General features: G+C 37.5%; 1 protein-coding gene across 2 annotated transcripts in view; it reads right to left on the reverse strand.

Moving 5' to 3' along the window:
• Positions 1-1,066: 1,066 nt before the first annotated feature.
• LOC124777317 (dynein regulatory complex protein 9) overlaps positions 1,067-14,818 on the reverse strand; it is a 146,739-nt gene continuing 132,987 nt past the window's right edge. For both annotated transcript variants that reach the window (XM_047252673.1, XM_047252672.1), the window contains exons 3-6: positions 11,219-11,459; positions 10,917-11,123; positions 9,519-9,650; positions 1,067-1,479 (exon numbers count right to left, since the gene is read on the reverse strand). In XM_047252673.1, the coding sequence (XP_047108629.1) occupies positions 1,267-1,479; positions 9,519-9,650; positions 10,917-11,123; positions 11,219-11,459 (793 nt within the window). In that variant the 3' untranslated portion in view covers positions 1,067-1,266. The remainder of the gene's footprint in view (positions 1,480-9,518; positions 9,651-10,916; positions 11,124-11,218; positions 11,460-14,818) is intronic.

Here is a 14,818-nt window from a genome sequence, read left to right on the forward strand (position 1 = left end):
CTCAATTTTATTAAGATGACCCATGGTTGAGGTTTGACTCTTAACGTGGGTAACTTTCTGAAAACTGGGACTCTGTAATTGTCCATCTGCTTTATGAAAACATAACAATACGAGAGAAGGAAAGTTGCTACTCACCATATAGCGGAGATGCTGAGTCACGATATACACAATAAAAAGACTCACAATCATAGCTTTCGGCCATTAAGGCTTTGTCAGCAGTAGACACACAGTGTGTGTATGTGTGTCTACTGCTGACAAAGGCCTTAATGGCCGAAAGCTATGATTGTGTGAATCATTTTATTGTGTCTATTGCGACTCAGCATCTCCGCTATATGGTGAGTAGCAACTTTCCTTCTCTCGTATTGTTACATTCCATCCTGGATTTTCCATTGTTTGATTTATGAAAACATAATCATTATAAAACTGAAGATGCATCTATACTGACATGAAACCAGTAGTTGCGAATAAATCACCTTCATAGCCATGCAGCTTTTGGAAACACCTCATCATTCTTGACTTTTTAATTGTTATAATTTTTATGAATATTTGAACAGTTACCGACTGTTGTTACTGAAATAATTCATGTTCAACTTAAATACGTTCTAAGTGGTTCGCAACAGATGCTTAATGCTTTTTTAATCAATTTGTTGACTGGATGATTCAATGGAAAAGTCAGAGGAAGGATAGGCCATACCATGCCCAGTATAGCACTGTTGTGTTCAAACCGACCTTTGAGTTGAGTGTATCATAATCTTTAGATTCCTTCAGTCAGATATAAGTATAGTTATCCATTTTTATTTGATTATTGTTAAAGTTTTGTTGAAAGATAATTTTTCCTGTTCAATAATATGATTACGCAGTTACTGTGTGTGATCCAAACAAAAAAAGAATCTAGCACTACCATTTGTTATAGGACTCTTCACTATCATTTCAGTTTGCAAAAAATTGTTATCATTATAAATGTGTATTCTTAAAAACTATACAAATGTTTTGTAGTCTTGACACAACGGTTGGCACTGGTTATTTTCCGAAAATTCAAAGGAAAGAACAGGGTTAATTTTGCATGTAATTTTCAAAACAGCATAGCATCTTATTTTGGCATCTCCCTCTCTGTACTGACAGTTTCATTCTCTGTATTACTGAAATAGAAGCGGAAACATATCTATAACTACACTGAGTGGAATCTGAATAATCACATTTATAAACTTGTAGAGATTTTTACTATGTAAGTCATTTGTGAGGCTTCTGACTAGTGAGGCACAATTATTACTTTTTCCCCTTCTTTCCTTTAGCATCCTTCTCCTTTCCTTTGCTCTTTTTCTTTCTATATGGACCTAGACCCCTGCGAACCATTGTGCCCCTCCACCAGGCTTGTATTCTTGTAGCTGTCATATTTATAAAAATTTCTTCAGCTGCCTTTCGTTCTCTTTCAGCTACAAATTCTAGGTAGTCTCTTATTTCTTCTTGGTGTTTCTGATACTGAAACGACAGAAAAATTATTTTAAATACAAAGCTCAGAATTACAGTGCATAATTTTAAAACTGCTGTTACATGTGCACACTATCCATAGTTGCACAGTTTTTCATCAACAAATACAGTACATACTTAATAAAAAGAAAAGATTTTGAAGAAAATATAGTTGCTATTTCCTTCTCATTTTTGTGAACAAAATGCAAGGAGGTTGATAACATTTGGTGAACTAGACATCAAATGTTAAGGTCAATTTACGTAGGAGACCATTCTTAGAATAATGGACAAGAGACTGGCATGTATAGTGCAATTAATGTGGTCTGTTGACAGATACTTTAACTAGTAGTGCTGTAAGAATTTTTTGTAAGTATACAAGGACAAAACTTTTTGTCATCTGAACAAAGAAGTAGAAACGAAGAACTGATTTGCATGTAAACTTTGCACAAGTGTCCAGCAAGGTTGTCTTTTTTGCCATATGACTTGTCAATTAAAAAAAAATGGTTTGAATCCATCAGAGGTACACAGAACATCTAAATCATATCTATACTTTATCAGAATTGACCAAAATGCTTAAGGAAGCATTTCATTCATAAGCAAGAGGAAAATCTCTAGTAAAAAGGAGTCGTATCACTGCTGGTATTGGAACATTGCTCAGTTTTTACAGTGTTACGGCTATTACAAAAAAACTTATTTAAAATTATGAGATATCTGTTTATGCACATTCAGTAATACTTGATAATGGAAAATTCTTTGAGCTGCAGCACAATGACAATTTGCATATCACACAAGTCAGTAGGATACACACTCGGGTACCATTCACAAGTGTTGTCAGAGCCCAATGTTTGAAGATAATATTTGCCATTCCTACCCCACTTATTTCATATTTTCTTAATTAATCCTAAACACCATCTTTACAATGACTTGTATCAAACTAATTCCTCATTTATCTACTATTGTTTCGATGCTACATTCATTTTTGTTATCTCCATTTATGCTTTTTTTCGCAACTGCTTATATGTCACACTATATGTTATAATTAACAAGAAAGAAAGGATGAAGATACTAACTATGCTGCAAGTTGCAGCTGATGGAAACAGTTAAATATGTTTTTTATGCTATTCTGGATTAGTTCATTCTAATGACTCCATGAAAAACTGGTTCGTATGTTTATAGTTTATGAAGAGGAAGTTAGTACGTTCAATATTGCATTTTCTTGTTAGAAAATTTATGAGGACAGATTGCATACTGAAATTAATATTTGTCAAAAGTGACATCCTTACGTTATTCATGAAAATTCCTATTATTGCAGAACAAAAAGTTGAGAGAGTGACCTTGATTCCTGCTACTTCAAATTGGTCAATTAGAGAAACTGCAGGTGACACACTGACAGAATGAAAGTTGTGCAACAGTCATTCCAAAGAGATATTTTGTTGACTAGCAAAGAGAGAGTCTGCCAATGATAATATGACCAAGGAAAATGTGTACCTATAAGGTGAGGACAGGGGGGTGTGCATTTTGGACCTACTTGAAATACTCTATTCCCGAACGACATTGTTCCCTATTCTCTTTTATTTCTTCTACAGTGAGGAGAATAACATGGAGCAAAGTTATGTTTTTTGTTTGCCCAGAATATTGGAACAGCTCCATCTCTTCCTCCAAAAGCATAACACATTTTGACTGAGCAGACTACAGGTTGCATGTGGCAAAACAAATACTTCCCAAGGGCCACCTCCTTTACTATACAAAATATAATAAAGTGCAACAGAATTGTTTTGATATATAATTCTTATATTTTCTTCCTACACCAGTAACAGCCAAATGGAAAAAAAATTACAGCTTACTCACCGTAGTAGAAGGTATTATTAGTTTAATTTTACATTCACAGTTGCTACAGGAGCAGAAGGTATAGAAGTTGAAGAATGTTCGAAGATTCCATTCTGAAAATTATTTAGTTAGATTGTCTGAGTCGATTTTCTGCATATTTAACAGTTCAACAACATGGGAAGGACAGTTTATTACCTCAGAATGGAGTGATGTGGAACAGATTTTCAATAAATTTCCCCATAATTTTACTTCCATGCTTCATGAAACTTTATATAGAGAATCATTCAACAATGTGTTATAATGTCTTTGAACTCATATTTTAAGTATATTTTGTTAAGACCAGTTCTGTGAGTTTAAAAACATTTATTTGTGCTTTAATCTCCCTGTAGTGCACTACGAAGGTGAAGTAAGATGGAGATTTTGCTCTCCCCCCCCCCCCCACCCCCACCCCCCCTGTGCCTGGCCCCGGAGGGAAATAACGCTACAGACAACAGTAAGTAGAGAACTGTCTGTTTAAGGCTATCACATACAAAGTTTTACTGGTTTATGTTAACAACAGGACAATTTCTGAAAAGAAGTCAATTTTAATGCACTCTAACACGGGGAAAAAAAAAAAAATACCACGCAAACATCTGCTTATCAAACTTCCATTATATCAACATGCTTGAACAATGCCAGGAAGAGAGCTCTTCCTCTCCTGACATCTTTACAGACATTAGTTCTCCATACAATATCATTGTACACATCATCTTGGTTGTCAGAAGCTTTAGGAAAATGGAACATAATTTTTTCCCTTCCTTTTGTCTTAGAAAATTTACTGCAATCATCTTATCCTTTGCTGTGGCAATTATCCGTCTTACATTAAGTTTTGTCTGAGTCGCAGATAGGCACAACAAAAGGACTGTCACAAATAAAGCTTTTGGCCCGTAAGGCTTTTGTCAAAAATAAACACACACACACACACACACACACACACACACACACACACACACACACACACACTGGGGGGGGAGGGGGGGGCAGCACACGTGCGCATCATCTATTTTAGACGAAGGCCTTACTGGCCAAAAGCTTTGTTTGTGGCAGTCTTTTTGCTGTGCCTATCTGCAACAGCATCTCCACTGTATGGTGAGTAGCAACTTTTCTTCTCATAATATTGCAATATTGTTACATTCCAGCCTGGATTTTCCATTGTTTGATAAAGTTTTGTCTTGTGGTCTTCATCTGTGAGGAACTTCACCATAATGAAGTCCGTAGCTTATTCCCTAGTTCTAAGTGGAAATTGACATTTTATTTCACAACTGCTGTTCTCATCTGCAGGAGCCTGTATTTTTTCTTCAGTGCCTCCTCCCTCATCAATCAATGTTCAGCCGATCAGACATTAGTGGATGACTGATGTTCAGATATACTGGTGTGAGTGTGAGAAGTTGTAGCAACACAGCCAAAATTGGCTGGAGAAATGTTCATACCTGGTTGAACAGTCAGCTTTCTGCCTCTACTTCTTGGTGAACCACTAGATCTAGCTATGACAAGCTCTTGAGATAGAACATCAGCCCATATATTCTCCGACCCTTAGTGCTGAACTTTTCTTGGCAATTTCTACAGCATTTTTTCATGTTCTAATGGTATTATACCACATGTGCTAGAGCCAGAGGTGACATTCCTCAGCATTCTTTCAACTTTCTCCAATGCTTCATTCAGTTTTCTTGGAAACTGGACATTTGGCAGGTAGCCCTTGTACAATTTTTCCAGTTCATCAGAACAGCCTGCCTTGTTGCTTTAAATGAGTGTGAATACTGCAACGTCCAAGGGCTGAGTAAGATATGTAGAATTTGGAGGCAGCATTATAAAAGCAATACAGTGATCATGACACAGCTTCACCAGTTCCTGGGAGAGATGGTTTGGAAGATTGTCCCCCATAACAGCTTTTCTTCCATCAAATCATCCCAAGTATGGAAGACCTCTTTTCACAAACTATTCGTTGAATAATGGCATATCAAAGCAGCCAATTTGCTTACTGTGTAGTGTGAGCCCTCAACACCACCTTCTGGCCAAGTTGAGTAGAGACTTGTGACCCCACCCTAACAGACAACTAAAGTTGGAAACACCTCTCCACTTCCAGATACAGCAAATATTTACTGCTTGGTTGTTTGCTGAGATCAATAACTCTTTCTCTACATCAAAACCCTCTTCTCACAATGATCTTGAAAGACCCTGGATCACCTGTCAAATTTGTCTCATCATAATTTAGTATCCTCTCTGGAGGAATACCTTTAAATTAGCTTCCAGATCTTTAAAGCAGGCAATTAGATTTCTTCATCTGCAGCAGCCCTTGATTTCTTCACATTTTCAGATAAATGAAATTGTGAAACTGGGATGTTGATGGAAGAGATTCTCAATCCCATCTCTCGCAGGTCTTTTTAAGCCTTGACCTTGTTCACATGATGTCCACACTAATCCAGAAAATTTTTACCATATCACTAAAATCACCATTTTGGGGAGGGGGGGGGGGGGGGGGGGCACCCCAAGTGCGCAATGATTTAAATATCTTCTACTATTAATTTTTCACATTCTTCACTTAAAATTTGCTGACCTCCAGGTTTCCTCCTAAATTTTTCATTTACCTTATTTCCCAGTGTTGTTTTTGGAACACCATATTCCCCAGCCATTTTCCTTAAGGTTCTGCACTCTGCAACAGCCTTTTTCTGTGCATTTTCATTATATTTAAAGAGTGCAGAACTCCCAGGAATCTTTTTACACTTTCTGACCATGTCCCACTTCACCCCTGAAAACAGGAATTATTTCAACAAATAAGCTTCATTGATAAATTAATGGCAATAATATTATGAAAATTCGTGTACAACATAACCTGTATGCTAGGTCTGGGATTATTTGTTAGTTTGAGAACTGTATTAATGTCCTTCAAAGCTATGAAAGAGGTTTGTGAAGATTTGGCATAGTTTTCATTTTCCTAAATGAAAGAAAAAATATTCTGTGAATCACTTACTGACAAAATTAGCTTAAAATACAATGTATCAGCTTTATTAAACCTCGACAGATAAAACTAAGAGCGAAGACTAACTTGAGAAAGAGTCTCTAAACGTCAACACCAACAAAACAGCAAAGGTAATATGACGACTCACTTCACCCTACATGTTCTGTTTCACCCCACTCTATGGTATTCTCCATGTTGTTGCTATTCCATCTTGTACTTTCCATTGTTTTATTTAACAGGTCAGTTTTTTCAACATTTCTGTGAAACTTTCTTGTTACCATTCAGGTTGTTTTTTCTTTTAAAAACTTAACATCCCCTTGTTACAAATAAATATGGATACCACATATTTGATCAGTATTTCAGTATGGGCACAAAAGTATTTTGTAAGCACACACCATGTGTTAATCATGTTTCTTGAAAAATGTAACTATTACAAAAGAAAAATTAAACCATAAGAATCTTTGAATCTATCATAATGAATCTGAGCACAGCTACTGTAGATGACAAATCAATACGTCAAATTTTAGTGCAAAAGCTGGTAGAATCAGTGAGGTGTGCAATAGCTAACATATGAGATAAAAAGCCTAACCAGTATAACTTTGATACAGCCACAACACAGGTAACTGTGCAGCACAGGTGGACAATACTGAAGTCATTCTTAAGGTTAATTCACATGCAACAATCTTTCTGTGAACATCACATCTGTACTGATAGATTGTAGTATGTTGACCGGTGAGTTGTGCAGGTAGGACATGCTCACAAACCTGGAAGTTGGAGCAGGAGGCTTGAGAAAAATTGCTCAAATCTGTGGACACACATCATCTATGCAGACAAATCACAGTATGTGGATAGAAAATCACCACAAAGCTGGTACATGAAACAGTTTTAGTCAGCTGTTTGTTAAGTCTAGTGTTTCTCATCTTTGCATACACAGTGAACTCTAGTATAGTTTATATGCGTCAGTTCTTTACGGAATTCATTGCTGAATTAACTGAAATATATAGGAGTCACACATGTTTGTGGAAAGTTGAGACCCAAAAAATTGTACAAAATTACCACTTCTGCCTGCTATATGATTAGAAACCATTCTTACTTTGACCAGAATAAGGGCAGTAGACTTTTTCTAGGTATTATCCTATGCCGTAATACTATTCTATACCACGATCTTTTGTGGCAGTGTAGCTAAAATAAAATATTTATTTGACAGAAGAGTGGAATCAGAATGTTGTGTTACATTGATAAAGGTGTGGTGTCACCTCCAGACACCACACTTGCTAGGTGGTAGCCTTTAAATCGGCCGCGGTCCGTTAGTATACGTCGGACCCGCGTGTCGCCACTATCAGTGATTGCAGACCGAGCGCCGCCACACAGCAGGTCTAGAGAGACTTCCTAGCACTCGCCCCAGTTGTACAGCCGACTTTGCTAGCGATGGTTCACTGACAAAATACGCTCTCATTTGCCAAGACGATAGTTAGCATAGCCTTCAGCTACGTCATTTGCTACGACCTAGCAAGGCGCCATTACCAGTTACTATTGATGCTGTAAAACATGTACCGTCAAGAGCGATGTTCATCATTTATGGATTAAAGTTAAGTATTCCACAGCTACGTCCTTTTTTGCTAGTCTCATTTCCTTGACCTGTTCCAGACCTCACGCCAGCCTGCGTGAGCTAAAATGCGTGCCTTTCGGCTTCCTCTCATAGTGGGTTGGCTCTCTTGCCAATCCACAACAAAAGGAATGTTTTGCAACAGTGTCTTCAGTGACATAGGAATACATATACTTCTGTGTAAATACATTTACTCACAAATGGAATACATGGTTCGTAACAAGAGTGAATTAAAGGTAAACTGTCAGTTCACTACTACAACATTAAAAATGAAAGTTCTCATATAAACTATGAATCCCTACTTACAGTTCAGAATTCTGGTGAAAAGGTGAACAGGTTGTTGATAAGACTTTAGGCAGCACATTAAAAATATCCGTATGCTTAGAACCAAAGTCAAAGATGGTGTGGCCATTCCTGCAATTTGTTAGAACACATGGAGTACAAAACACATGTCCCTGTAACTTGTCACAAATCAAAATTTTACATAATTGAGATATTTTGCTTTTCTTAATGAAATCTTTCTTCACGGCAATTACATAGGTTGCATGTATCATGTACCGTTTCACTCAATGTTTTCTTGGACATTGATGTCAAAAATTTTAAATCTTTGTAATTTCTTCCTGTTGCCAGGAATCATAGTGTTGTGCTATCAGCCATTCATGTGACAAATTTACTCTCCACATAAAAATATTTTGTTGTGTTGTATGCCTCCATGCTCATTTGCAAACAATTTGTCAATCATTGGGTTTGCAAAGTAACTCACAAAATAAAACTGTGAAAACTGCTGTACCTTAAGGAGCCACTACCTTGACTGGTTAGATCATTATTTCTGCCACTGAATCTTTATTAACAATCTTTAAGGCTAGTTGCAAACACAGATCTCACCAGAATTTCCTGTGCCCTGAATTGAAATATTCTTCAAAAGAGGGTGAGTGCTTGCTACTGAAAGTTCTTTCCTAGACTAATAGATAGTGGTCAGCAGCATATTGGAGTTATGTCTGTAAACTGAAGGCAACTTATTGCATGCACATACATTCATGCAGACAGATTGTTGCATGTGCACTGGCCTTCACGTCAGTGAAGTAGTAGGATGAAGTACAAAATTAGTTGTTTCATGCTAATTTTTATCTTGAATGTAGTACAAACACCAGCACCATGAAACTTGTTTATTTTGGACCACTGATTCTCTATACGACGTTTTAACTGGGCAAGGCTGGATCCATTGACACACTGGCAGCTGATGATGGTTCATATGGTAAACTGGAGACCATTTACACCCATTCATTTTGTTTTCATACCCCCAGAAAGGTGATTTTTAGCCAGGATAACCACTTTACTGTACAGTAAAGTACACCTAGAACTGGAGTAATGGACATTCTAGAGAAAGCAACACTGGCCAAGCCATGCATTAAAAAAATGAACATAATAAAACATTTATAACTTAGGATGGAGATGATATACACACTGTACCTCAGTTGGGAGCTACAGAGTCATGGCTCAACATTCATTCATAACTCTCTCATTCACCTGCTGACTGAATGGTACACAAAGATACTGAAGTGTGTTCAGCAATTAGAAGTTCTGCCTTGGTCTTGGGTGTTTTTAATTTTTTTTAAATCTTACCAGAACCGCAAGGTCCTCCAGTTCCTGGAAGTGCTGCTCACGCTGTTCTGTCAGTTTTGAGATATGGAGCTGCCTCTCTTCAAGTTCAGTGATGTATCTATGGTGCCAATCGTCTATTTCTTGCAGAAGTTTCTGAAACATAAACAGAAAAAAAAGCCCTGCTTAATTTATCAAATAGCTGAATGCATACAATTGTTTAGTTTTATGTTTTTTTCTTACAAATTATGCTTCATTATGCAACCAGTTTAGTATGCCTCTAGCTAATCCTTGAATCCTTTCTCTTGTATAATTTGACTATTATAATTACCTGTCTCAGTGCAACTGCTTCTAGCCTGTCTGTGAGATATTGACATTGACATAATGAAATTTTTATAATACAAGGTGCAAAAGACAAGTCCACTGTACTTCACCTGCTGACTGAATGGCAAACAAAGACAGTAAGAGAAAATTCCTGAAATGTGCCTACTGTCATTATTTTGTAAATGTATGACTATATTTATGAATTCAGCTAATGTAAGTGGATGTCTCCTTCCATCTGAATTTTTTTAAGCAAATTGAAAGGAGAAACATTAAATAAAACAGGAAGAAGTAGATTTTAGCACTTGTGATTAGTTTTATAGTGCAAAGCATTTTGTGACACAGGATGCAGGCTGTAACCTCATGAATATACACCCTTCTTTAGCTGCGTAATATTGAAAACAGGTGCACCATTAGCAACACTAAACAAGTGCACTTGAGAACACTAAATGACAAAATATCATGAATCTGCACACACTGAACAGAACATTGTTTTGTTTCCTGATGACTTAGTTTGGAGCCAGACAACTAAAACATTTACATATGGAAAGGGTGTGTAACCAAAGAACTTGATTTTTGTCTTTGAGCTATCATGATATTGTGGACTGCTGGTGTCGGTTGAAATCAGCATAAGTAGTCTCACAAAAATTCATATGACTCAGAATACTTCTGAGATTTTCCAATATCTTATTCTGGAAATTGTTCCCTTTTAAAGCATGAAAATGCACATCTCATGAGCTTCAGTTTTTAGCACTTCCTATTACTTTTCTTCTGATTTCCCTTTGCCTTTCTCCACCTCCAGCCATCCCCCTCCCCAATGAGAAAAAGAAGAAAAATCTGGTAGATTATAACACAACAATATCATTACCATTCTTTCTATATCACATTAGGAGCATAACCAGTGGCCATTTCATACTCCATTTTTCATCTATGATTACCGTGTTACACTATGTTTATTATTTTTCAGTGCATTCTGTCACTTAAATAAGGCTACAGAACATTTTTCCATGTGTATGGCACATTACGTTTTAATGCTTACAATCTGTTCTTTGTATAGTGTTTTATTTTACAGAAATGAAATAATGTTCAAAATTTACTTACATTTTGTGATTCATTTATGTATCGTTCAACAGCCTCACCAACTTTGACCTCAGTACTGCTTTGTCCCTCAAGTTCCTCAATAGCTTCAGTAAGATGTCTCTCTTGTAGATTATATTTGAGAAGATTCTGACTTTGCCTTGCCCTTTCCCAGTGATCGACATATCTGAGCTGCATTTCGCTGTCAAACATCACATCTTGCATTTGATCCTAATCAAATTTAAACATTTGCATGAGAATGATGTTCAAATAAATCACAAAGAAAGTGCTTTGTTATTCAGATTATGTGTGAACTTTATGAAAACCTTTAGTTTTGCAATAATTTCATCCCTCTGATAAAGCTTGTCATGAATTTCTTTTGCTTCTTCAACAATCTTTGCCTGCAGATATTTTACTTCCTCTGAATTTCGCTCTTCTTGTTCTATAAGGTCTTTCTCTTCCATTTGGACCAATATCTCTTGGAGAACAGTTCTGCTTAACACGTGGAATGATCCAGTGGCCTTTATTTCTTCCACTGTTGCCTGCAATGTCTTTTCTAAAAATGCACTGAAGTAATAAAAAACTAAATTAGAATTTAAACTTTGACAAATAAACAGATTTAAACCAACATTTTTTCCCTTTGAGAACAACTGATTTCTTTATTGTATTTAGCACTGAAATTGAAAGAACTGACTACATGAAATCAACATTAAAGTTTCACATGTTATATTGCATATAGATCACACCAGTTAGATCTTTGTAACTAATTTAGTAAAGGAACTGAATTTTTATATTATATCTAGCTGAATTCATTGCTAGCTCGTAATTTAGAGAGACAGAAAATCAAAAATTATCTGGAAAGAAAGCAACAAGTAAGGGTGGTTGTGCTGTAGGATAGTGTTTAAAATGCCAGACATCACACTGAGGTGACAAAAAGCATGGGATAGTGATAAGCACATACACAGATAGTAGTAGTATAACATACACAAGGCATAAAAGGGCAGTGCATTGGCAGAGCTGTCATTTGTTCACAGGTGATTCAAGTGAAAAGGTTTCCAACCTGACTATGGCTGCATGACAGGAATTAACAGACTTTGAACGAGGAATGGTAGTTGGAGCTAGACACATGGAACATTCCATTTTGGAACTGGTAAGAAAATTCATTATTCCAAGGTTGACAGTGTCAAGAGTGTGTTAAGAATACCAAATTTCAGGCATTACCTGTCACCACAGAGCTGCAGCATTTACGTAGAGTTGTTAGTTCAAACAGACAAGCAACACTGGATGAAATAACCACATATATCAATGCGGGATGTACAACAAATGTATCAATTAGGACAGTGCAAAAAAAATTGGCTTTAATGGGCTATGGCAGCAGATGGCCAACTCTAGTGCCTTTGTCAACAGCATGATGTCACCTGTAGTGCCTCTCCTGGAATTGTGACCATATCAGTTGGACCCTAGATGACTGGAAAACCGTGGCCTGGTCAGAAGAGTCCTGATTTCAGTTGGTAAGAACTGATGGTATCGATGTAGACTCTATAAAGCCATGGAACCAAGCTGTCAACAAGCAGCAGCACTCTGTCTTCAGGCCACAAGTGGCCCATCGGGACCATCCAACCACCGTGTCATCCTCAGCTGAGGATGCAGATAGTAGGGGCGCGTGGTCAGCACACCGCTGTCCCGGTCATTATGATGGTTTTCTGTGACCCGAGCCGCTAATATTCGGTCAAGTTGCTCCTCAATTGGCATCACCACTGAGTGCACCCCGAAAAATGGCAACAGCATATGGCGGCCCGGATGGCCACCCATCCGAGTGCCGGCCACGCCTGACAGCGCTTAACTTCGGTGATCTGACAGGAACTGGTGTATCCACTGTGGCAGGGCTGTTGCCCCTAAGCTGTCAACAAGGCACTGTGCAAACTGATGGTGGTTCCATAATGACGTGGGCTGTGTTTGATGGAATGGACTGGGTCCTCTGGTCCAATTGAACTGATCATTAACTGGTAATGGTTATGTCTGGCTACTTGCAGACCATTTGCACCTATTCATGGACATCAGGTTCTCAAGAAATCATGTTCCCTCAATTGTTCGCCATTGGTTTGAAGAACATTCTGCACAACTTCAGCGAATGATTTGACCACCCAGATCACCCAACTCAAATCCCATTGAACATTAATGGGGCATAATTAAGAGGCCAAATCCTGTAGTGGCAACACTTTGGCAATTATGACAGGCTAAGGAGGCAGCATGGCTCAATATTTCTGCAGGGACTTCCAACAACTAGTTGAGTCCATGCAACATTGAGATGCTGCACTACACTGGGCAAAAAGAGGTCTGACATTATATTAGGAGGTAATCATGATTTTTGTCACCTCAGTGTATATTGCAATAATTAGATAAAGCACTGAAAGACCTAAGTCAAAATAAGGCCCCTGGAGTAGACGAAATTCCCACAGAATTATTAAGATGCTCTGTTATTCAAGACATGTGAGACAAGCAAAATACCCTCAGACTTCAAGGAGAGTAGATTAATTCCAGTTCCAGAGAAGGCAGACACTGACAGTTGTTAATATTATTGAATCACCAGTTTAATAAGTTATGTTTGCATACTGCTGACACAAATTATTTAGAAAAAAATAGAGAATGTGGTGGAAGCGAACATCTGGGAAGATCAGAGTTTGGGTTCTGGAGAAATGTAGGAAAACGTGAGGCAATAATGACCCTTAGAAGATAGTTTGAAGACTCCTCTAAATTGTGAAGGTAGTGGGGATGAAATACAGTTGGCAAAAAGTTATCAACAGTTATACAGAAACCAGACTGCAGTTATAAGAATCAAAATACATGAAAGGAAAGCAGTAGTTGGGAAGATAATAAGACAGAGTTGTAGTGTATGTCCAATTTTATTTAGTCCATACGTTGAGAAAAAAGTAAAGGAAACCAAGTAAAAATTTGGAAGGATATTGAAGTTCAAGGAGAAGAAATAAAACTTTTGAAGTTTGCTGATAAGACTGTCATTGTGACAGAGATAGCAAAGGACTTGAAAGAGCAGTTCAACAGAAGGCACAGTGGATTAAAAAGAAGTTATAAGATGAACAGCAACAACAAAAGTAAAACAAGGGTAATGGAGTGTAGCTGAATTAAAACATTTGATGCTGCAGGAATTAAATTAGTAAATAAGACACTAAAAACTGTAGATGAGTTTTGTTACGTGGACAGTGGCAAAAGTGATGTTAGCTGAAATACAGAGGTATAAACGCAAACTGGCATTTCTGAAAAAGAGAGATTTGTTAACATCTAATACTGTATAAACTTAAATGTTTGGTAGTCTTTTCTGAAAGTACTACGAGGGTAAGCCAATTATTATCTGCAAAGTCATTATAAAATTTTATTGTACTCAAATAGGAAACTTACAAGAACATCATTTTTCGACATAGTCTCCTTGCATTTCAATGCACTTGGTCCATTGTTGTACAAGCTTCCTGATGCCCTAATAAAAGAAGGTTCTCAGTTGAGCTGCGAGCCAGGAATGCACCGCTTCTTTCACTGCTTCATCCGAGGCAAATGCACTGCCCCTTAATGCCTGTTTGAGTGGACCAAACAAGTGATAGTCAGAAGGGGCAAGATCGGGACTATGTGGACGATGATCCAGTACTTCAAATTTGAGTTTCGGAGTGTTTCAGTAGTGTGCGCAGCAGTATGTGGATGGGCATTGTTGTGCAACAACACAACACCTTTTGACAGCAATCCTTGGTGTTTGCTTTGAATTGCAGGCTTTAGCCTGGCAGTAATCATCTCACTGTAATATATGCTGTTTATTGTTGTAGCCCTATCCCCATAATGTTTCATTACTGGACCCTGTGCATCCCAAAAAACCATAAGCATCAGTTTTCCTGCAGACAGAACTTTTTCTTGCACAGCGAATT

The sequence above is a fragment of the Schistocerca piceifrons genome, chromosome 2 (assembly GCF_021461385.2).
Source record: "Schistocerca piceifrons isolate TAMUIC-IGC-003096 chromosome 2, iqSchPice1.1, whole genome shotgun sequence".
NCBI lineage: Eukaryota > Metazoa > Arthropoda > Insecta > Orthoptera > Acrididae > Schistocerca > Schistocerca piceifrons.